At 39.3% G+C, this 25,168-nt stretch overlaps 2 protein-coding genes across 2 annotated transcripts in view; both read left to right on the top strand.

Moving 5' to 3' along the window:
* LOC121906583 (potassium voltage-gated channel subfamily H member 7-like) overlaps positions 1-11,053 on the top strand; it is a 49,589-nt gene extending 38,536 nt beyond the window's left edge. The window contains exons 11-16 of the mRNA XM_042425505.1: positions 1,464-1,669; positions 2,104-2,191; positions 2,359-2,529; positions 4,191-4,347; positions 6,753-6,933; positions 7,735-11,053. Of these exons, the coding sequence (XP_042281439.1) occupies positions 1,464-1,669; positions 2,104-2,191; positions 2,359-2,529; positions 4,191-4,347; positions 6,753-6,933; positions 7,735-8,034 (1,103 nt within the window). The 3' untranslated portion in view covers positions 8,035-11,053. The remainder of the gene's footprint in view (positions 1-1,463; positions 1,670-2,103; positions 2,192-2,358; positions 2,530-4,190; positions 4,348-6,752; positions 6,934-7,734) is intronic.
* A 1,494-nt stretch (positions 11,054-12,547) lies between these two features.
* ifih1 (interferon induced with helicase C domain 1) lies at positions 12,548-24,744 on the top strand. The gene is made up of 16 exons (XM_042427032.1): positions 12,548-13,467; positions 14,220-14,394; positions 15,504-15,644; positions 16,116-16,181; positions 18,208-18,434; positions 19,091-19,301; positions 20,201-20,418; positions 21,005-21,106; positions 21,205-21,328; positions 21,463-21,678; positions 21,968-22,224; positions 22,313-22,462; positions 22,577-22,738; positions 22,825-23,018; positions 23,186-23,279; positions 24,043-24,744. The coding sequence occupies exons 1-16, from the start codon at positions 13,033-13,035 to the stop codon at positions 24,256-24,258; spliced, it is 2,988 nt and encodes a 995-aa protein (XP_042282966.1). The 5' UTR covers positions 12,548-13,032; the 3' UTR covers positions 24,259-24,744.
* Positions 24,745-25,168: the final 424 nt, after the last annotated feature.

Raw genomic sequence — 25,168 nt, 5'->3', positions numbered from 1 at the left:
ACCTGGAATTAGTGTCCACATTGAGATCCAGTTGAGATCCAATTTCTCTGTCCAGCTCAAACAACAACACATCATATCCTCCTCTTGTTTGCGTGGGTCCAAAAAAGGAAAAACAAACAAAAAAAAGATGAAAAAGATTTTGCTTGTATACTTTCGTTGGGCCAAATTGAAAGCAGACACTTGGTCTCATCTTGACTCCATCCATGAGGGTCTTGGATATCTACAGCTTTCTTGCTGCTTTCTTGCTAGTAACTTAGCTCACTTACTGGCTAATGGCTGCTACCTTGCTGGTTTGGAATAGTCACACGCAATTACATATTTCCGCCCACGTAGTTGTTGTATGTGGAATGACAACACAGTTGCATTTACACTTGTGTTCAATGTGGTTACAATGCATCCCTGACCACCTCCGGAGGTTGTTTGGCTTACCAGATCATAATCCATCCTCAGTGCGTCTTGGGTGCATTTACACCTGTACTTTCATGTGGTCAAGCACTATCCAATTACAATCTTATCACCCAAAATGCATTTTAATGCAAGGTGTTAAGGGGGCCTATGATACAAACACAATGCTCCATCAGCACCATTTTGCTCCAATGTGTTTATGAAAATGATACATAGTCTGCCATTTCCTATTATTCTGCCCCAGCCTCTAACACATAGTGGTCAGCTCATACTGCTAATGCATTTTTCCAACACGGCTGCTAGCATTATTCCACAGATGAGGAATAAGTCTCTTCCACTGCCATCCAGGCTAATGACTATCTAAATCCTTGTGGTGAGGGCTGTATGTCAGGGGAGAGATACAACACTCTGAGTGAGGCTGTCCTCTGTGGTAGAACGCCGTCCGTTTCATGCTGTGAAAGGCACACTGGCAACTAACATATCACATCTCTTTCTCTAGAACCCCTGCTTACAGTGTTGGCATTTAGTGAACCCCAGGATCTACAAAGGGATTTTTCATGATGGCCTTTAAAGTAGACCTCTTGTCCCTTGCAAAATGGACGCTTATTCTAACAGAGGAAAGTTTGAAAAGATTTGCTAAATAACTGGCTTCATTATGCCATTGCCATTATAAACACATACATTTTTTGAAGTACTCAATACATAAAGGGTGTCAATCACAATCACCCCCCCAACACACACACACACACATCAAAGTTGCTCTAACTTAGCAGTTATTCCTTAGCGTAAATAATGGATCAATGGTAGAAAGACAACTGATGCACAGGTCTTAGGAGAGCATCTGTACGGAGAGGAAAAGCTGATTGATTTTCACTATCCACAAACACAAACACATCTGCTGCCCTTTTGTGAAAGCCTGAGGAATAGTTAGATAAGTAATCCCCACAGAAAGCGTGACCCACTCTACTTGTTGAAGTCACTGCAGGTAAAGATGATATTTTTCCTCATTGCCAGTAAACCTTTTGAGAAGATTTCTTGTCTGTGTATGCCACAACCAGGAAAAAATGACATCTTTGGAGAAATGATCCATTTATTTGCCAAGCCTGGAAAGTCCAATGCTGATGTGCGAGCTCTGAGTTACTGTGACCTGAGCACCATTCAGAGGGAAGATCTGCTGGAGGTGTTAGACATGTACCCAGAGTTTGCCGACTACTTCTTCACAAACCTGGAACTTACCTTCAATCTCAGAGATGAGTCTCCTAAGGTAGATAATTATATTACAACGGTATTATGGGACCTATGTGTTAAGTCGATGGTGTTTAACAAGTATGTAAATTATCGTAACTATGGATATGATAATAATAAGATAAATGCCTGGAGTCTGCATGTTTTCCACGTGCAGACATGCGGTTTAGGTTGATTGGCGACTGTAAATTGCCTGTAGATGTGACTCTTGAGTGTGAATAGTTGTCTATCTACCTGTGTTTGACTCACAATATGTCGAGAGTGTACCCCGCCTCTCGCCCAATGTCAGCTTGGATCGGCTCCCTTTCCCTGCGACCCTAAAGATAACTAATAGATAAATGGATTACTATGGACATTCACAATGATACTTAATATTATATTAAATTAATAAATCAAATAAATTTGATTTGATTCCTATTGTAGCAACTGATTCTAATGCTCACATTGTTGCAGCCCTCCGGTTCCCAAGGCTGTGATTCAGATGGTGAGGGCAATAAGAGCATTAAAAGAAGGATCTCCTTCACTCCAGATCTGTCTCAAGGTAAGTAGAAATTAATCAGTGCAGGTCCTGGAGAGCCTCTTTCAGCATGCTTTGTAGTTGCAAATTTGTTCTTTGTTATTGTTTACTGAGCTCCCTGAGAACAGCTATTCTCTATGGAATAGACTACAGTGTTATTCTACTGACTCCTGTTGATTGCTGTTCTACAGGGGAAAACAAGGAAGTGGTTACAGACTTGGGGAGGGAGAGGGAGTCAAACTCGTGCCTAAAGAGATGTTCAGTCCTGAGTCCCTCTTCACTCAATGCCCCAATCTTGGACTCAAATCTTATTGGACACATCCAGGTCAGAGGCAGCTTGGAGAGAAGTCCATCTTTTGAAGGTAATATATCTTATTTCACTGATGTAGAGATATGTATAATATTATGTGAACATAATCTTAACTGTCTTAATAGGGGCTTCTGGGTGATGCAGAAACATCACTTGTGGTGGTGGGAAGCCAGTGAGGGATCATGTCTTTGTTGCTGCACTCCCATTGGGTGGTTGGAGTAAATGAGTGGAGGGGGTTGGGATCTTCCCAGGCATGCAAGGCTGGTTTGAATAATAGATGAGTTGAAAACACTACACTGCCGTTTATGTTAGTATGAGACAGCAAGGATTATTGTATTCTCCATCTCAACGAACACAAGGTCAACAGTAAAATTACACCGTTTACATCACATTGTAATACATTGGATTGGCCTATGCAGTAGTCTCATTGAAATGAACAAGGAAGCTGCTTTTTCATGTTCAGTGTTGGTCTAATCATATTGATGATATGAATCATATTGATGATACGAGTGGCAAGGACCACACAGTGCAACGGAAATGGCCTTTCCAAATTGGATAGAAAAAAGGGGCAGAGACAAAAAAAATCAGTGGCTGTTTGAGTTCAGTTATATCAGTAGCCTAATGATAAACATCATCCAATTAATGTAACTGGAATATACACAGTCAACAAAAGCAGAACATTAAAAGCTTCACAATGGCGTCTTTTATTGCATAGCTTTTTCAATGAACAGCATCATATTTTACAGATATTCATGTTGTTGTGTCCACTCTTGTACATATCAGAAACAGCCAATCCACTAACCTCTTTTATACGAGAGATGTGACTATGACATAGGCATTCATGTACAGTAAGAGATGTGATTTATTCCCTCATCATTTCTGAGGTCTTTGGTGTGGGAGTTTCTTGTGTCCAATATTCACACCTGTATAAGTGGGTCAAGCTTTAAAGACATTAATTTACAATGATGAAAAGCATACAGTATCTCTTACTAAAGCAGTATGCTTGATATTGATCTGTATCTTAGTCATTCCAATAAAATAAACTACAGAAGAGCAAACTGCAAATGCACAGTATGCTTATTTTTCTCAGAGGAGTCTTATGGCTTAGAGATCTAAATTACACAACAATGCTTGCAAAAACAATGTCTCCCTTAACAAGACTCTCTAGCCAAGTATTAGAAGACAGACAGTTGGGGATATGGAGGAAAAAATGCTGGGTGACTGACTGCAGCTATTGTTAATCTCTACTAATGGAAGGGTGCTGAAAATAAGGCAGCATGAGGGCAAACCTGAGTGCCATGCACGGTAAAAGCACACACAACAGTCACGGATCCTCATATCTATATGGCTCATCATGGTGGTGTAAAGCCACCTGCACAGGCTGCTGCACTAGATAATCACAGAAGTAACCATCTCTCTGTTTAAAATCACACAAGAGTCTCAATACATATCACTAGACAGCCAGCTTAATACTAACAGGTGCCCAACAGAGATAACAACCGGGTTAGTTTGCTACTTGAAAACATTGCATTAACAATTCTCCCGGTACAAGGGCTTGATAAATTACAACAAAGCACCTACACTCAGCTCTCCTGTTGAGATTAATTACATTCTATTTTAGTGAGGGCTTTTTTTTTTTTTTTTGTATAGTGATGACGTTGCTCTGACCCACATGTGAGGATGTAAAGAATGTGTGTCTGTTTGGCTCTCCAGATCTGTGCTGTGATAAATGGGTCTGTAAGAAGCCTACGGACTACCTGGATGAGTCAGCACAGTTCCAGGACCTGAGAGAGGATGATAATTCTGCCAGCGAAATCACGTATGGAGAGGTGGAACAGCGCTTAGGTCAGCTTCAAGAGCACTTAAACAGGTACATATTTTTAGAGAGAGCATACAAATGGTTGATCCTTATTTAACTGTAATATGAATTACCCAAGAATGTGAACTTTGGCAGTCTATATAAGAGGGTATAATTAAATTAAATTTTTTTTTTTTTTTTTTGAAGTAACATATTGTTCTAAATCTTAATGTTTTCTTTGTGCCATGAGCATAGAAAGTGTTTTACTTTTTTCCCTTTAACATAGTTTTAGCATTGAGTATGACAGTCACATTGGTTAAAATTGCAGAATACTGGGTGTCTTTAATGCCCACTCACTACAGTTACAACATATGATCATCATTATGGGATGAGTACAGGTTTAACCCCTTAAAACCCACTTACCAGTCAATACAATCTCATGCTGTGCTGTCAAACATTGTTCAAACCTACAAAGTTTTAATTTGTGGTATAAATGAGAATCCACCGTTATCAAAGATACCAAATATGTGGGGCTGAATTTAGGGGAAATGCGTATCAAATCATACAATATTTCCATTAGTAAGAATGGTACATTCATAAAAACATTAAGCCTTGGGTTTGAATATTTCAGTCAGTGTGAACATCATATAACATTTACGTCAATGAGGAATTGGAAAAAAGAAACAGAGTGTATGAATGTGTCACTGTTAAGCACAGTAGAATAAGATGATAATTCCAGCCTTAACACTACTTAAAGGGACAGGTGGGGACAAGTAAAACTGTGTGTTATGGGGTCACCCTACCACTGGGGAGCGCCAAAGGCACAAATTATCATATTTGACTCACAGTGGCTTTATGCTGAGCCTTGTCTAAAGGTATTCAGTAAGGTTTATTTTCAGTTTATGTCTTCTCAAGGTCACTTATTAAACAGCTAAGCAACAGTATTAGCATTTCTTTAGATAAAAAACAGTAAATGCAAAAGCACCGTCAGGTGATTAGAGGTATTTTTGGTCACATTCTGAGGAAATAACGCAATTAAATTTGGGATTATTCTTATCAATAATCCTAATATTACATTTCAGTTGATGACTCAATAATTATTACATGCTTTATTTTTTAAAGCTGTCACCTCCCACACTGGTAAAAGTAAGCTACACTTCCACTGCGATCGCTGGCAGCATGTAGTTCATTTGCTAATATACATGAGTAGGTGGAGGAAGGCAAACTGCCTGGCAGAAGCTGTTGCCGAACTCAGAGTGGGAGGCTGGATCTACTGGAAGCAGGATGTACCACTGTAGAATCACAGCATATCAAGCCCAAGAATGAATCGGTACAAAAGCTTTGTGTGTACCATTTAGCAGGGTAGAACTCAATCTAAAACAGTTAAGTGAGAATAAAGTATGACCAATACTGAATATCTTGGACATATCTCTCTGGCTAAGCCACCCTGGCTAAACTCATTTAGATTTAAACAATAACAATACAAGAAAGAACACCCACTTTCCAAAATTAATGGATTTCATTTTATCTCAAGACAGTATTACCTGTCGAGAAGAAAGACATTTTAACAACACACCTGCAGCCAGCAGGCAGTCTGAAATAGACACACAAATGAACAGTAGGTGGTATTTTTGGCTGGAATTATCACAGAGGATGAGATATGGCATCATGGTGCCCGGAATACTGGGTTGGCTCATTTTATTTAGCACAAATAAGACATTTTATTCACTGCACTCTACCTGACCTTGTTTTCCACTAATGCTAGCTGGCTGCCGGATGAGCAGCACTTTTCTGTCTTTGTGCTTCTGTGGCTTTGACTAGTCTGAAAGGATATGGCAGGAGGAAAAAAGTGTCAGTGTAGCATTCTTTTCAACAAATCCATATAAATAGCCACAGAAAAATACTTTGCTGCACCTGCAGTGAATGTCTACTGTATCACTGCTTTTACTGTATCCCTCATCAATTATAACCTAGTAAACAAATGTTCCCTCAGGATTCACGACAAAAGAGTAGCACAGTAAACCAGGAACATAACTAATGATATATATCATGTATTCAAATGTATGTTGCTATTTAGATGGGATACAAATAACTAAAAGGTTATTAAACGTTCTCAAATTTTGCCAGATTTAATAAAGAGCTTGGATGAAATCTAGTCATAATAAGATTGACCAAATGAGTGTGATACAGTCATTTCCACAGTAAACTCTGAATTCACACCTCCCAAACAAAGCTCATTATCACTCCTAGCAAGAGCATCATCTTTTGTCTACTACTCTGGCAGAATGTTTCTACACCTCTGCCATCTCTTCATTTGTCCACTGTTGAGGAGCACAAGCTCCATCTAGTGCTCAGTGAGGTAACTGAAACTGTCTTCGGTCATTACATGAGCTGATTTGTCAGAATTATGCATTCGTTGCTGCTTGTCTGCAATCGGCTCTCTCCCTCATCCTCTTTTTTTTCCTGTTCTTTTTGAGGCTGGAGTCTCAGCTGGTGTCAGATATTCAGACCATCCTGCAGCTGTTGCAGAGACAGCCAACTCTGGGACCTCCGGCCTACAGCACTGTGACTGCCAGTCCAGACTATCACAGACCTGCCGTGAAGGTTCAGCCAGTTGCTTTGACTGGAAGCCATTTTTTCAGCCATACAGGAACTCAAGTAAGGAGGTTCAAGAGATTTTTTTACACAATGAATAAGGTTATTTTTACAGTATGTACGTGAAGCCTTGTATTTTTTCTGGCAGAGCACCAAAGTTGTGCATCAGCTGACTGTTAAAATCACCATATTCATATTCATCATATTCACACCAGCTCCTCAGTCATGTTCAAGGACAAAATGAGACAGGCTCTATAATCTGACAAGATCCCACTCTTTCTTTCTTAGCCACTTCTTTCTTTCCCACTCTTCTTTCAGCTGCTGCTTGCTATGCTTTGCTTCACACTGTTACTGACGAATGTCTTGATTGACTGGTTTGTCTGGCACAGCGTGTGCCAAAAAGTATAGACAATCACAAGAAAGTATCTGAGCCATTGTCACATGTTTATCTATGATCAACAACTTACCTGTAACCATCTGAATTGTCTTGATGACATGAAAAGCCATATGGAAGTCAATACAGGCTAAAATGAGGTCCATGAAGTTTTAAATATATTTTTTGTAAATACTTTTTGACACAGTCGACATTTTGGCTTATAGTTTCATTTTTTATGCTGTTAAAAACAGACATTTTGAACAGTTTGTATTTAGTTTTTCTAACATTACAATTATTGCTTTTGTCTGGAATTTCTATTTTGAGTTTGATTGAGGTTACCAGGTTGAAACAAAGTATTTAATGAATACAAAATGTTGGAGGAATATACCTTTAGAGTAATTACAAATCAATTTATTTTGGCAGGTAGAGTAAACTGTACTCAAACGGTACTGACTGTACTGTATATTTTCTGTCACTCTCCTACTCAGGGCCCCAACCACAAACTGGAGAGGGCCATTCAGGAATCCAAAGACTCTCTGTCGAGCTTGGCCAACGTGAATGCACCCATAGAGGACAGCCTTACAGCATTGCTTGTACAAAGACATACAGAGCCACAACAACAACAGCAACAAGAGATCACAGGGCATCAACAGTCTGCATTGATCCTTCTTCCAACTGAAACCTCTTCCACCTCCTCCTCTTCTTCCTCCCCGTCCCCCTCTGACTCCAACTTCAACACCACCGGACTCCATAGACCTGCCTCAGACCCACAGTTTCCAAGGCCATGAACCTTCCAGCAGCACAGTGTTCTAATATCTGGGTTGTAATGCTGTAATTACTAAGTAGCAGCTTTTTTATCAGCATGCTGGCACAGACATATGTATTGTTGATTTGCAATTGCTTGGTGATATATATAAGATGGGTTTTTTCATTATGCATGTGGATAAAATACTGTTCTCTGCAGTCAACAGTATGTTAACCAACAGTTTTCTGCAGTTATCAGTATGATAACGATGGTTACAAATTGTAACAATTTTCCATGAACACAGGAGCCCTCTGAATGAGTCTTTAAGGGTTATCACTCATCTTTGCAGATCCATTCACTGAAGATTTATGTGTAGATGCCCAGACAATCAGGATGAACCTTTTTAACCCAGTGGAGATTGACAGCACTTCCTCATCCACTAAGTGAACAGCTTCTTAACTATATTCTGCTTAATCAGCAGGGATGCTGGTCAAAGGGCTCCACCTGGTTGTGATAGAACTAGCACTACAACACCTATCCAACTTTATGTTTTACCCAGGCTTTGTGCTCTAATGGGCTCTCTATACCCCTTCCTGTGTCTCTACTTCAACACTGTATGTCCTAAAACACTGACTGACCTACATCACACCAGGCTGGTCCAGATGTCTAGCACTCCAGGACATGGGTATCAATCCATCATATCATGTAGGTTTCTTCTTGGTGTCAGCTGCAGAGCCAGGGTAAGACTGGCTCCCCCACAATCACCAGTCTGTGTAGTAGGTGGAGGATGGCCAAACACACCACTAAATGCAGTGCCCCAGCACAGTAGGACTCAAGCCAACAGCTTCTAAACAACCCTAGGTAAAGTCGCATGCTTGGCAAGGATCCTGGTTCTTACCAAAACACAGGGATTTGCGGCAAAGACAGACACAGAAAAATAAGTCTCCAGCCTCTTCTTAGTGCTGAGCATATGGCAAGAGAAAAAATAGTGACTGGTTGGCAGAAAGCAAAGGACAGGAGCAGTCCACACACATACTGTAGGTCACTCCAGTGTATGTTACAGAGATTTGGGGGACCATTAATCCAGGATAAACACTTACATTTTGCAGTTAAGCAGAGGGAAGCTGAGGAAGCAATCACATTACACAACATGTCTTTCACAAGTTGTAAAAACCAGTCCTAAGCACAGACCTTAGGGAGGACCCAGACACATCAGGACACATCAAATGCAGATTAGGCAGACCTTTGACCAAGACCTGTCCATGATCTTTGTAGAATTAGCATGAGCTGCCAGGAGAACTCCTGTCCTTAGACTGATACAAGCAGTAGCTTTTCCCACCCTCAGTTTTTTAACTTAATGTTATCCCTGGTAGCTTTGCTGGGAGCAGTGCTCTCTTTTTAAGGAACGTCCTGTTCACACTCACATAATTGCACATATTCAGACCTGGAAGCTTCCTTGGATGCCTACAATCTGATCCGTTGGCCACTGAGAAGCCACTAAAGCAGTTGTGGATGCAGTGCCTTGCTCACTGCTGGTGCTGCCCAACTCAGATTTATCCTGTTGGTCAAGGGATCAAACCACCTGTTTTCAAGCCTGGTCCTCCAACTTTTAGCTACCACTGCCCCTTATCAGAATTTCAACAGAGGGCAGCTAACTGTACCACTCACTGCCAAATTGAACCTAGACACAGGGTAGTACAACTGATCACTCAGCATCCTGTACTCCAGTGTAACAGAAAAGTAGAGATAGGGGGCCAACTTAAAATTGTACAAGTAAATGGTGGCTATAGGCGACTCACCACTGTCAAGATGGCAGGCTGGCAGCTGGTGGGCATAGACTTGATGTCCAGGCAGGTGGGTACCACAGCATGGCACTTGGAAGCAAGGATGTGAGCCAAAGCTTGAGCCCTGCACTGCTTTGTGTCCTCATTGCTATTGTACAGATATGATCACCTGAAGCATGAGGAGATAGTTTCGTCACAACAGAAAAATGTTAACAATCCCACAACTGTTCTTTTTCCAGTTGCTGAAACCTTTTTATAGCACCCAACACTGAGGCACTGTCAAGACCACATGTGGAAAGGAGGACTTTGCAATCTTGTTGTTTTAGATCGATTTGTTTCAAATTCAGCCAAATCTACTGTACTGCGACAGTGGCCACTGGCCAGAGTCACAACATGGGCCATCATAGCAGAAACACCCTTAGAAAAGTTTTTCATCTTCTCATCATAAACAGATATGTTAAATTTTCTCTGCTGTGACAAAAGGACTTTCCTGATGCTAGTGGCCAGTGAACACATTGCTCTTAGAGCCCATTAGAGTCTGAAGCCTGTGGGGGCATGTATACATAGGCCTGAGACTGTATATGTTAATGAACAGACTATATAAACCATTTTCTGCAGCTATTCATGTAATACAGCATTATTACAAAGGTGTGAGAACAGTTTTCTTATCCTTAGTTGTATGCCTGTCTTCTCTGAAGTGTGACTCAGGGGTTAAGGACAATTGCACTGCAATATACAGTACAGTATCAAGTATACTGTAGTTTTCCTCTTTAAACAATGTGCATTATTACTGAGGTCACTGACGTGCACCTACTGTATGACGCTAAGCCAACAGAACACAGCATACATGCTTGTCCAGGCAGATAATATAACATGCAGATTTGAGAGTATTCTGCTGTTATCCCAGAGCTACTGTAGGCCTCTGACAAACAGGTATGATGTAGGCATTTCTACAGGGCAGTGCATGTTTTTTATACCTATATATTAACTGTTTTGCACCACTTATGAGCCCAAAGTAGCACATTACAATATTAAATGATGTCAGCATACTTATCTCTTTTTTAGGATGTACTTGGAAGGGAGGACAGGGATTTGAAACACTCGGAAAGTTAGTACTTGCGCATAAACAGGCCCTAAAGAGGGTCTTGTGCCTATACAATTAATCCAAATGCTAAGTTAGCATTTTCATGTATGTAACTGTCCATATATCAATAGATCATATCATTTCCCTGAACTGTTTTTGGTGGCAATGTACATTAAATATGAAATGTTGTTAGACTCTAGAAAATAAATACATCATATTGCCAGATGTAAAAAAAAAAATATTTTTTTTAACTGAGTAAATTATTTTAGAAATTCTCTTGCAAAACAGTAGTAAATGTTTGTTTTGAAGCTGTGGGAGCAATAAATGAAAACACACTTATAGCTGAGTGCCTGGCCTTCCCTTTTTTAAGTCCATAGAGGCATATGTATGTGTATACTGTAATAGATTAGACTTGATTATATGAATTATCCTGGGGGTTTCGGACAGGTGTCCTGTCCTGTCCAGGCCAGGGATTACTGTGTTGTATATTGTTTTGCTGTAGCAGTTGTTCAGATGTTGGGTGAGATTTAGGGGTAAGTTGTTGTCAATTGGCCCAGAATTTCTAGCTGTACCCTTGATCATGTGCTAACCCCAAAATAACTGATACCACCATTGCAGAATGAACGTTTAGTATGAATTGAGAGAATAACGCAGGATACTTATGTAAAGGCACAATTCATCACAATCAGATACAAGTTAGGCTATGTGTGGTATAATATCGATATAACTTCATATCATTTAAGCTTAGCTTTTGGGTGATTATTTGTAGACTTGAGTAAAAAAAGATTAAACATGTAAAGTCTTTCTCTGGGATTGGTTCACAGGAGTTTGAGCATCACCATGACACATTGATAAGAAAGTAAAAGGGAAAACTGATGTTTCTGTTTAAGCCATTTATTGCCACCATACACACATGTAGAGCAACAGGAGATGATGAGGCTTGTGACGGTTATGGTTTTCTATAAATGATAAACAAAAAATAACATGAATTACAATATACAGTTAACCAATATATGACATCACATGATTAGGTACCTAACAGATAGTGAATATTAGTACTCTAAGGGGGCGAGTGATAAGCCTACCACTGCTGAAATTAGTACTACATGATAGTGAAACATTACATTTAACAATTACACAAGAAATTCCAAATATTCTAAATTAGGTTATAAGGATTCTAGATGTTGTATCTCCTTAATTAAAAACTACAAAGAATGAATCACTGCGCACTTACAATACTAGCATTCAAGCATTTGATCACATTCAATCTACATCAGTCTACAAATAACCATTAAACTACAGCAACATATGAAGAAAGTAATAAATTCACTTAAGTAACGCACCACCATAAGTATGTATCTGAAACACACTCACATGTGGTTAGTGTTGCTGCCAGCCAGTACAAACGGAAATGGGTGGGATATATAGAGTAGGCCATGATTAGGAGTGAGTGAGCACTGGTAAGAATGGATTGGAGATGAATTGCTGAATAGTACGGCTCTATTCTATTCTACACATCATAAATACACTATAAGCAGTGGTGAAAGGAGGTGTGAGATCCAAGTAGTAAAACCACAATCAGAAGATACTCCATCACAATTAAAAATCTTGCAGTGATCATTTTGCTAATTATTAATTTAAAATATATAAATAGAAAACATACATCAAAAGGGAAGTTTTGTCCCTTTCTTAGTGATACATTGATGTTTTTTGATGTCTTACTACTGTGGATATGACGTTATCTACAAAGTTACTAGCAACTACAGCTGCCATCAAAACAGCGAATTAATTAGTATAATATTGCCCTCTGAGTGGAGAATTTCTATTCTATTCTAACAATTGAGTACTAGTAATAGTCCCGATATGTCACCATTTGAATATTAGACATATTCTTCACTGTTCAACAACAGAAAACAGCAGTAAATGCCTCTAGTTACATGAAAATGGTTGTAGTGCTTGAGGTAAATGGTTACTATGATGCAATACTGACATCTAGAGGCCCGTTTTTAATGGTTTTACAGTTCTGGAGAAACGAAACCGAAATACCGTACTTTCATTTCAGTCGATACCAAAACAGTGAATCAGCCTTTGTGCTGCCACTAGTTTTTACCAACAGCGAGGCCAACCCGTAGTGTGTTAATTTGGATCAGTCTGATCAGCTGGGTGAATCGAAATGGAGCCTGAGGAAGACAACATTTATGAAAATCTCATTGAGCAATTACGGCCCAGGCTGCGAGAGCTTATCGTGGTGGAACAGGTTCTGGATCACATACATTTCATCAAAGCCGACCAAAAGGATCAGATCAGGCAAAAAGAGAGGACCGAGGGTAACCCTATGGCCGCGAATCTCCTCATTAGCACGGTCATCAAGAAGCCACGCGAGCCCGGCTGGTTCCAAGCGTTTGTTGACGCGTTAATACAGGCAGGCTGTGGACATGCAGCGGACTACATGCAGGGCAAACTCCCAGAACCTGAAGTGGAGGCAGAGAATGATTACTGTGTCCAGCTTATTCAAATACTGTCTCCCAGTCTTGTTGACATGAATACTGCACAGGTGTGCCTACACTGTCATGCGAGCAAACTACTCACCCAGGAAGACTCGGATATTGTAAGTAGGCCCACATATAGTTGTGAAACTACTTCACTCCACAGCTGACAAGTTTTCATTTGGAGTGAATCAGCACCAGAGGGATATAATGACGTCTCAAATGGCCATAATATGTATTGCACAATAAATATGTCAAAACTAATATGTATTTTATAATTTAATAATATAATTAATATAATATAATTTATCTGAAGCTGATATGAAGCTTCAGCCGTCCAAATGAGTCAAATCAAGTAGATTTTTAGTGCCAAAGTCCTTTTTGTTACTTTACTTCCTCTGTAGCTCAACAGGGAAACACTCTCTGAGAAAACAGAAAGAGGGAAATTGATGCTAAAAAGACTGTAAATGTGGCAGATATCCACTTGATATGACTAACTCTGACTGCTGAAGCCTCATATAAGCTTCAGATAAACTTTTAAATGCATTTTTGCACAGAATGACTGTGTGGACACACTGTGGACTTTGGCCCCAATTACTAACACTGCAAGCACATTTGAAGGGGATCTTTTAATAGCCAGTATGAACAGAAGGAGAGATTACAGTAAGGAAAACCTCTTTCAGTGTTCATATGAGCACCTGGCTGTTGTTTTAAGACAGACTTGAAAAATTGTGAACCTGTCCTTTAAGTCATAAGAATTGTGTTTCTGATCATTGACCACAAGATGGCAGACAAATGCACTCATTTGTTTTGCAGGGCACAGCGCTTCACTCATTGCATAACCAGTCCACACCTTTTAATGTTCATCTTCTAGGTTAAGGCTGAAACGGCAAACAGAGGACCCAAGGGTGGAGCTCGTGAACTTCTGAGAAGAATCGTGAGAGGTCGCCCAGGATGGTTTTCTGAATTTCTCAATGTTCTACGTGAAACTGAACACAAGCACCTTCTTCACCAGCTGACAGGAGGGCCACCTGACAATGACAAGCAAGGTGACTAACAGAAGCACACACCCATCACAGGGAATACCCTTAAACAGTCTTGAGGCACAGAAAGGATCTCTTCAGTCTTTACAGTGTCCTCATTACAGCTTTATTAGATCGTAAATTTAGAGGAAATTCAGTGGTGGAAGAAGTATTCAGATTCTTTCCTTAACTAAAAGTACCAATACAGCAATGTAAAAATACTCCTTTACAAGTAAAAGTCCCACATGAAAAATCCTACTTTAGTAAAAGTACATAAGTCTTATCAGCTTGATGTAGTTAAAGTATTGCAGTAATAGTAGTGGTTTTGTCCCTCTGACTGATGTATTATCATTTATGGCATCATTAGATTATTAATACTGAAACATCAGTGTGTAAGCAGCATGTTTCTGTTGTAGCTGCTGGAGGTGAAGCTGGTTTGAACTACTTTATATACAGTTAGCTCTTTTAGTCCAGTGGTTCCCAACCTAGGGGTCGGGCCCCTCCAAAGGGTCACCAGATAAATCTGGGGGATCGTGAGATAATTAATTGGAGAGGAAAGAAGAAAAAACACAGTTCTGATACACAAATCTGTTTTCAGTTTTTGGACTTTCTTTGGAAATCTTTGATTTTTGGTGAAATATTGGATCATTTTAACAGTTGCTGAAATGAAACCATGTGAGAAGTTTATAGAGAAAAATCACTATTTGGTGGAGCTGTTAACAAATCATAGACATCTGAAATGTGACCCCGACCACACACTGCTTTTTGTAAAACGTCAAAAGCCAAAAAGGTTGGAAACCATTGGTTTCATCTTTAACAATGTGTTGTATTTTAAAAGCTTGTTATATTATCCATTGTGTCAAATCTTAACATGTAGTGGAGTAGAAAATATACGACTTCCCTCTGAAGTGTAGTGAAAGGGAAGTATAATGTAACATAATTTGGAAATATTCAAGTAGAGTACAAGTACCTCAAATTTGCACTTAAGTGCAGTACCTGAGTAAATGTACTTAGTTGCATTCCACCACTGAGGAAATTAATTAACTAACTATAGTTTTAAGAGTGATTATAAATACAGGCTACATTTCTTCCTGTGGGTTTAGTTAAATGTGATTTTTCTTCTTTTTTTGCCACAGATGAGAAACTCTCTTCACTGAAAGATGAACCTTCAGGAAGTGGTACCGCCACAGAGGAGAGTACAGCAGGAGCTGAGAGCTGTGATAGTCCAGAATCTGTGGACATCAGCATGACCACGGAGACACAGGAGGAAGCCGCAGGTCTTACAGGGCACCTCTGTTCAATGATCAGTAAAAAAAAAAATATATATATATATAAGGATGTCAGTGATACTATCTGACAGCAGTGAAGGGAAATCCAGATTCATTACTGTACAAATTAAGCCAAATAACTGAATTTGGACGTTCATACTGCGCAGTGGGTGACTGAAGGATCAGTTTTCACCTACACCTCTTTTCTCACTTAGCCTTAATGATGTCTGTCCATTTTTCAAGTCGTATGCAGAAAAAACTGCCCATAGCGACGTCTGTGGATTATCCTGAATAACTTGGAAGTTGCTGCTGGAAAGAATTTTTCATATGAAAGGGACGAGTGTTAAAATAGGCCTTTTGGTAATTTGGGTGAACAGACTGTATTTCCAACACAGAGAACAAGGTTAAGATGTATTTCCTTCCTTTCTTGCCTGTTTTACTTTTCCAGTGATTTTAAAACTTTGTTTGATGTCTTCTCAGAGCTCTACAAAGGAGAAAATACTGACTCCACACAACTGCCAAACAGCTCAGAGCCCTCACAACCAGGTGGGACTGATTCACCCTCGCTCACCCCTTGATACTGTTGATGTTGTTAAAGTATTTAAAGCATGTTGCTTATCTACAGTAGGTATTTGTAGTTTGTTCTTGTTCTGCCATTGTCAGCCACACACAAAAAACAAACTCAAGTCATAGCAGTAAATAAGTACATAGGATCTGTAGATGCCCTTTAGTAAGCAAAAATGAGTGTGTTGCAAGTGGAACATTTTTCCGTGCTGCCTGCATGACACCAAAGAATATGTTCCATGTGTGTACAGTGATGAGCCACACAGAGGTTAAACAAAACACTGTGTAGCCAGCACTTCAAATGAAAACCACATGCTGACTGTAAAGAAATATAAAGGAAAAGTTTAATTCAAGTCGCTGTGCATTGAAACCTTCCTTTACATCTCTAGGCTTATATAATGCTTATGAGTATTTCAATAGCTATTACATTAGCATTATCTCTCTTTGTATTGTTCTCATTTAAAGGGCCTTTCTGACATTGGATTCACATAATAAATTATTCCTTTATGGATAAATACACCAGAACAGAGACGTTGCACAGAAGTTGATGCATGTGGACTAATGAGGCAGTGGAAATGATAATGTGAAATGAGGAACTAGAGGAAGTGTCATTTATTTTCTCAATATGAGGTTACATTCTGTCTCTGTAATTTGAATAATGTCATGAACCTGGCTGTGGTTGGCCAGAATGCATGCTTTAAACAGAACAGATTACTTCTTAGATTGTTCCACTAAGCCATGAAATGAGTTGCATGTGCTGAATTATTTGTCTTTCTTCTGAAGTGAATCATTTAGTCAAAGTGAAAAGTAGGTCTGTTGGTTTATTGTTCTTATTGGAACGGTATTAAGCATAGCCGATTGTTGACCTTTCTAATAAATTTAGCTTCTGGGAACTGCTGGTAAAAGTTGAAGGGGCTTTACAAACCACAGTTTACTTCTTATTGATGTTGAAGCTCTGTCTCACCACCAGCACAGACTAATATTTACTCACATGTAAGTGAGTTGTTTAGAACAGCAATTTAACCTCTGACATACCAGAGGTCTGAGAAGGAAAATTAAAAGCTCTCTGCACTAAGAAAATAACTTTCTGGGGGTTTCTACCTCATAACTGAGAAATTTACTCACTGGAAAGAGTAGCAGAGGGGGGGGGGGGGGACATTCACATTGTGCATGGTGCCTTAGTCATGTGTTATCCCCGGCTTAGACAGAGCAAATAAGTCACAGCCTGTCAGCAACTCCAGTTCTGACTAAAGTGGATCATAGTAAGTCTGCTGTCCTTGCAAACAGGAAAGTAAGAGAAAATGCTGCCACAAACACACTAGGAACACGACAGTATTCTCATAATGACATTTGATGAAATTATACACTCTGAGCAGGCTGAGAAAATAGAGATGATTCATAAATACATGCAGATGTTAGCTTGTGCACAGAAATACATGTATATGTATATGTTTGATTGTTTTTGGAAAATGTGAGTTAAATTGGTTTATATTCCCGTTTTTATGTTAATTTCAGTTAGATCAGTAATGATGTAAGGCTAGATTACATCTATTTATTTTTACTTTTTTTAGACATTAGGGTTTAGATTAAGCATTTATGGTACAATAGTGCCTCTCAGAGACATGATTGATAGTGCATAGTGTTCATATCTTAACTGCCTAAAATGTGGTTTTATACAGTTGGTGCTACTCATGGCTTACGTTTCTGCTCTAAAGATGTTTGGAGGGAGATCTGAAGTTTTTGTAGTGGTTTAACAATGGAATTGCAAAAAGGAAAAGAAAAACTGCTCACTGTTTATGTTTTAAATATAGAACATATTCCATGAATTCAGTGTGTATGTGTATTTTTTCTTCTTCTTTTTAATACAGCATTAAGGAGACATTCCACTACAAGACCAAACCACACACCAATGACAAGCACAGTCTTTTCCCGTTGGTTATGCCTGTAATTGTGGGTTGCTGACATGGACAGAAGTTTTATCTGTCTGAACCTCTGCTCTGCATTACAGATGGAACTGACTCAGAAGCAGCAGCCGGATGCCCAGAAAAAGCTGATATTGTTCTTCGAGATTATCAGATGGAGGTTGCTAGACCTGCCTTGGAGGGGAAAAACATCATCATATGCCTCCCGACAGGAAGTGGTAAAACCAGAGTTGCAGTTTATATTACCAAGAAACATCTGGACTGCAGGAGGGCTGAAGGGCAATCAGGGAAAGTGGTCATCCTGGTGAACAAGGTACTACACCCCAAGTCTGGTGCTTCAACTTATAGCTATGCACTATTATGTTGACCTACTTCTGTCCCTTTCATATCCAAAGAAAACATTCTATCTCTTAGTCAATTTGCACATGTGGGTCAGCTCACCACAAATTACATGCCATAAGGTTTAGATATTCCCCCGCACTTTGTTTCTATTTGGCATGTATGTTGATCTGCTCTGCGCTGGAAAAAATCACTACTCCATTTTGAATTAAACGTTTTCCAGCTATAAAACTGTGTTGTCAGGTTTTAAAACAGCTTGAGAGTTAGTGATCATAATCATAGTGGTTCATTCTTAAGTAATGGAAAGAATAGAATCATGTCCTTGTTAGCCATATCTCTGCACAAAGAGGAATGTCTTCTCCTGATCCTTAAACTAATTTGAAACCCTGCCTCACCTAGGGTGAAAAACCGGTCATGGACATATTTTTCTGCACTGGACTGTGTATTGCAACAAAGTCATAAAACTGCAATTATTGTAATGATGAAAAAACACTACCTCTAATCATCAGGATAGTTTTAACAATAGAAACAATGCAGACATTTCTTTTCTTATTGCCATTTACATTTATTAAATGTCTTGACTTTATAGCATCTACATTATAAAACTGAATGTACTCTTGTGTCCTACAGATCCCTCTTGTTGAGCAGCATTATTCAGCAGAGTTCCTTCCATATCTGAAGCATACATATAAAGTGGAGAGAGTGAGTGGAGACTCCCAGCTCAAAATCTCTTTCACAGAGATTGTGAAGAAAAATGATGTCATCATTTGCACAGCCCAGATCCTGGAGAACTACTTGGAAAGGTCCAACAAAGGAGACGATGAAGGAGTGCACTTAAAAGGTTTGACTTTACACTGGTGTCTTTTAAGTTGTCCCACACTGCAGTTAAAAGAATCCAACACAACAGCACAGGAGTGTAAATACTTTCTATGTCTCAATAATTTCTTCTAATTTCAAAAAAACAAATAAGCGTTCAAAAGTAAATAAATAATAATTAGTTATAATTTTTTTTTGAAAAAGGCTTTATAAAAATCTTAAGCTAAAATCCATCCAGGCTTACATTACAGACACTGACAGGTTTTGTAATAGAAAGCCACCCAGAGGACACGTAGCATCTCCCCTGATGATACCTGACAGGATCTTGTCAAAGTCTTCCGGCTCTGCTGTTCACTCTTGTTGGCACTCACCAGTCCAAGGTGGAATAGCCACCTCAGTGGAACATATGCTGTTTGTTGAAACGCCTGAAAGCGTGTGCGTCTTGTTTTTTTTCCTATCTCCTAGTTTCCAGGCCACACGTCTGTTCAAGCCATCAGTGTGTGGCTGATCAAATTCACATGAGAGTTTCTATCACCTACAGGACATCAAGCTGCTCTCCTCCATATTCTGCTCCTCCAGGGACATATTTGTATCACTCCGGTTAATCTTGTAGATGTGAATGATTATAATGATAATTCACCTTACTTACACTTCTGTAAAATACCAAATTAGTTGAAGGTATTTTGTAAGTAAACATTTTTCCAGCATATGTCATTGATATAAGTAACTTTGTCTGCGGACAATAATGGTACAGTGGGAAGTGCAGAAATACTAAACATTCATACCAAAGACGCACTGAACAGTCACTATTTATTCTCCTTTTTCCCTCCACACTGCTTTCTATAACTAGCATATTATCCATAGTCTAATTTGTGTCGCATACATTAATTTATATGTTTATTGTCATGTCTTGTGCTCATGTAGATCTGACACTGATTGTGATAGATGAGTGTCACCACACTCAGAAGGGAGGAGTCTACAACCATATAATGATGCGCTACTTGAAGCAGAGGCACAAGAACAAAAGGCTGCAGAAGGAGCAGAAGAAGCCTGTGTCTCTCCCTCAGATCCTGGGCCTGACTGCCTCACCTGGGGTTGGGGGAGCCACAAAAATGGATAAAGCCGAGGAACACATTCTGCGCGTAAATACCATTCTCAGCTTTCCATACACACCTTAAGTATGTAGAAGAAGAATGGGAGTACATTTCAGTGCATGTGGACAAAATATTAGCTAATGCAATCTAATATGACATCAGAGACTGTGGCCTTAAAATCCCAGAAGAGGTGAATATATCCTTCCTGAGTTATTCCAGAGAATTTTTATGGAACTGTCGATTTGGTTGTGTCCACACCGAGTATATTCATATGACATGCTGAACATCCTTATTTTCCTGTCTTTAGTTCTACTATTTCGTGGAACTAGTTCATCTTTTGTTTATCTAAATCCTGCTTCAGTTTCTCTGTCTTAGTCATCTAAGACCCTGCTCACTCAGCCAAGCTGTTTCTAATGTTCCACACTGCCCCAGCACACGGCGCAGCCATAAAGTTTCCTACTGCCACAGATGTAAAAAAAAAAAAAAAAAAGAAAGAAAAAAAAGAAAACAGCCTTATGGCTTTAACTCTGTGTTGGACATGCAGAAATCTGATGCAAATAGTGCATGTCACTCAGATAGAGATGGATGATTTTGATTCACTGTAAAACTGTAAATCTGTGTCTCTCTTTTACAGATTTGTGCAAACTTGGATGCTTCCAAAATCATGACAGGGAACCTTGGGGAGTATAAAAAGGAACTAGACAAGATCATTGTAACAGTGGAAGACAGAAAAGAGGTACATTGGTTTAAGAGGAGATGGTTTCATGATAACTGATAACTAAAGGAATGGCAATAAGAGTGTTATATGTTTGTACAACCAAATATGTTTTTCAGGATCCTTTTGGGGATGTAATCAAGAAAATCATGAATGCTATTCATACCCATGCTGAGCTGAGCCCCACTTGCGCTCTTGGCTCTCAGAATTATGAACAGTGGGTCGTTCAAAAAGAGCGAACAGGTGAGGACAACTTTTCATCTTCAGGGATTCTAGCCCTGTGTCCAACTTCCCTTTTTGTTTTTTTTGTTTTTCTTACTGATAACAAGCTACCTGACTTATAGGGATGTAACAAAAACATGTCTCAATCATTTTAGCTGCAACAGAGGAAGATCAGAAAGTTCGGGTTTGCGCAGAGCACCTTCGACAGTACAGCGAGGGCCTGCAGCTCAGCAACACCATTCGCATGCGTGATGCCTTCAGTTTCCTGAACAAATACCACGAGGAGGAGAGGAAGAGAAAAACAACCCCGGATGATGAAGACATCATACAAATTACAAACACTGAGAGATTCCTCTTCAAATTGTTTGATGGTAATGTAGTGTTCATAAAATCCCAATGAATATTTATATTACCAAGAAAATTGAAGCTGAGTAGTTCTTGACTTAATTATCAATTCTGTTATATGTCCTGTTGCATTGTAAATTAATAGTCTGACATTATTGCTTATTTGCGAAAAGATCCATACTTTTATGAGAAAGTGGTGTCAGTCTTCTAACCTAACTCTTAAGCCAATAAGCATATTTCCCAAAATGTCAAACTATTCCTTTAACCTTTAAAATGACACATAGTATTTACCTCTTTGAAATCTATGTCCTGCAGAGAACAAGGACGAGCTGGAGAAGCTTGCAGAGAATCCCGAGTATGAAAATGACAGCCTGTCGAAACTAAGAACCACAATTCTGCGCGAGTTCAGCAGCAGGAAGGAAGGCAGAGGGATCATTTTCACCAAGACACGTCGCAGTGCCATTGCCTTAAGTCAGTGGGTGCAGGAAAACCCCAAGTTTGCCGACATTGGAGTGAAAGCCTCACATGTCATCGGAGGAGGAGACCAGAGTGTTGTTAAACCAATGACGGCTGTGAGTACACATTACACAAACTACAGTTTGTCTCCCTCTAGCATCCAATTTACACTCAACCTTCTCAATACAAATTTGTGTTAATCAGGCAGAGCAAAAAGATGTGTTGAGCAAATTCGGCAATGGCGAAGTCAACTTGCTGATTGCTACCACCGTGGCAGAGGAAGGTTTGGACATACCAGCGTGCAATTTTGTTATCCGATATGGCCTTGTGACCAATGAGATCGCTATGATTCAGGTCAGTGATGTTGCACAATTTCTGTTATGTCCATTAATTAAGGTACTATTATACTGTATTAAAGCAAACATTAAAGCAGTTTCACACTATTCACACTGTCATTACCTTCTGCAGGCTCAAGGCAGAGGACGAGCTGAGGACAGCAGTTACACCCTGGTTGAGGTGAAGGGGTCTGGAGTGGCTGAAAAGGAGTGTGTCAATGAGTACCGCAAGACCATGATGCACAAAGCCATTGACAAAATCAGAGCCTTACCTCAAGCAGACTATGAGAAAAAAGTATGTTCACTTGAAACTTCTCAAACTTGAAACCCTCATCGCTGTAAGACTGTTGTCAGTGATGGTTTGTTTTTTTCTTTCATCAGATCACAGAGTATCAAATTCAAGCTATAATGGAGGAGAAGGTGAGAATGGTAAAGAAAAAGCAGAAAGAACTGAAGAACGAGAACCCGTCTGATTTGAAGTTCAGCTGTCGAGGCTGCAGCAAAAACGTCTGCTCCGGTGAAGACATCCAGATCATCGAAAACATGCACAGAGTCAATGTTTCATCACAGTTTAGGTACAAATTACAATCAAGAATTGACTAATATAATTAACCCTAATTCATCTGTGTGTATTGATATATAAACTGCACTACTGATGTATAGTATGGGAGTCTTGTTGTGATGATGAACTTACTGTAAATTTGTATAAAATCAAATAAAACATTTAAGTTTTCTTTTACAGTAACCTTTTCATTCGGAGAGAAAACACTACTCTTCAAGAGCGGCTTCTAGATTATGAGACCAACGGCTTCATCGCATGCAAGGACTGTGGGCAGGTAATGTATTCCAGGCTTTTTGATTAGTGAGAAGAGCAAACCTCCTTTTTTTAGATGAGTAATAACCTTGAGTGGCTGCCAGCATTTCAGAGGGAGTTGGGAGTAGCTGTTTTTTAAAGCAATACTAGCAACGTGGCTCTAGAAATGGCGTCGATCTGTCTGTCGGTCCACTACTTTGGTCCAGGCAAAATTATCCCAACAACTATAGGATGGACTGCCATGAAATTTGTCACGGATATCTATTGTACCTAGAAGATGAAACCTAATGAGCTTAATATTCCCCTGAGTTTTCCTCTAGCACCACCAAGGTCAAATTTTTCACTTATCCAGAGAAATACAGTATCTACTTGATGGATCGGCACAAAATATTGTTCAGACATTTATTGTTCACAGTCCCCTCCACTGGGTTAATTGTAACAACTCTGGTAATCCCCTGACATTCCCATCAGTCTTAGTTGTACTTTGTGTTTAGTGCTAATTAGCACGGCATGGCAGCATTGTCATTGTCGGAATTTAGCTAAAAGAGTTATTGTTCGTTTAAGTATTTTTTAAAAACGTGAATTATTCTGTTTAAATAAGACACATTTTAATTCTGTTTAAAAATGTACTTTCTTTAAACAGAAGTACAGAGCAGTCATCAACAACTTATCTAAAAAAAAGATTTGCAAAATGGGAGAAAAAATGAGTCAGATGATCACATTACATAAAACCAGATGATTCCACGTCATTCCTGTCATGTTTTTTTATCTGTTTTCTGTTGCAGAGATGGGGTTCGATGATGCTCTACCGCGGGATTGAGTGCCCTTGCCTCCACGTGAAAAACTTTGTGGTGGCGTCCAATGGAAAGAAAATTAGCAAATGCACCAAGTGGAGTGAGCTCGCCGTCAAGTTTTCAGCTTTTGACTACGCTGAACATGCCAGCCGGGTGGCAGAGAGCTCAGATGATGATGATGAGGAAGAAGAAGAAGAAACAAAATGAATTACAACTGCAGGCTATTTTCCGTTGTTTTCTTATCCTGATTGTGTGGCTTGCACTGCATGAATTACTGTGGCCATCACACTGGTAAATGCAATCTTTGTTTTCAGTGCGACATTGTCATGAAAATTGCAGTTACAATTTTTTTTTTAACATTTGTCCAGAGTATGTAGAATATTCTAATCATTGTATTGGTAATTTCAAAAATATTGTCACAAGATTGTCACAAAATTCATGATATGAATCTGCACTGATTGTCAAAATATTAATATGCACTGGGGGTTGGTTGTAAACATATCTAGTATCAGATACACTATATAGTCAGTATCACTGCATCTGATACTAGCCTATATATGTTGAGTTTACTGTTGAAATACTTCAAATGTCATAAAATATAATTGGTCTGCATCATTGGTAGAAAATAAACTGGAATAAGTGGAAATGAAACTGAACGAAATGAATAATAAAAAATATATATTTTCCTCTCAAGCCGTTGTGATCTCATGAGACAGGAGCCACTGAGCCACTGTGAAAGCCCCTCAGAGCCCACCTGTCAACACACACACACAGACGAACAGGTGCTGGTGATTTTCCACTAAATACAACTGTTAGTGAGTCACTACTATTGAGCCAGGCAGGACTGCTATTTTTAGAACTATTTTTCATGTTAGTTTCCTTACAGACCTGATTGTCTGGGATGTAAACATGCAAATTGTATGGACCACACAGTGTTAAGAGTTTGTCTCCTAACTGGCTATTGATGCTCCTTTGTATGTTTATTGAATTTATACATACATATATATATATATATCTATATATATATAGATATATATAGATATATTCTAAATAAGTAATCCAAAAGATAGATAATAAGAACTGCCCCTGGCTGTTATCATCGTTCCTTTAAGAAGTG

Source organism: Thunnus maccoyii, chromosome 11, assembly GCF_910596095.1.
Source record: "Thunnus maccoyii chromosome 11, fThuMac1.1, whole genome shotgun sequence".
In the NCBI taxonomy this organism is placed as follows: Eukaryota; Metazoa; Chordata; class Actinopteri; order Scombriformes; family Scombridae; genus Thunnus; species Thunnus maccoyii.
The sequence above is the reverse complement of the archived record's forward strand: the minus strand, read 5'-3'. Positions and strand labels throughout refer to the sequence as shown.

Excerpts from the sequence above, each read along its gene's own strand:
- ifih1 (XM_042427032.1), top strand. The coding sequence starts at position 13,033 with ATGGAGCCTGAGGAAGACAACATTTATGAAAATCTCATTGAGCAATTA. Across the intron at positions 19,302-20,200 it reads TGAAGGAGTGCACTTAAAAG|ATCTGACACTGATTGTGATA; the intron begins GTTTGACTTTAC and ends GTGCTCATGTAG. Across the intron at positions 22,739-22,824 it reads AAGCAGACTATGAGAAAAAA|ATCACAGAGTATCAAATTCA; the intron begins GTATGTTCACTT and ends TTCTTTCATCAG.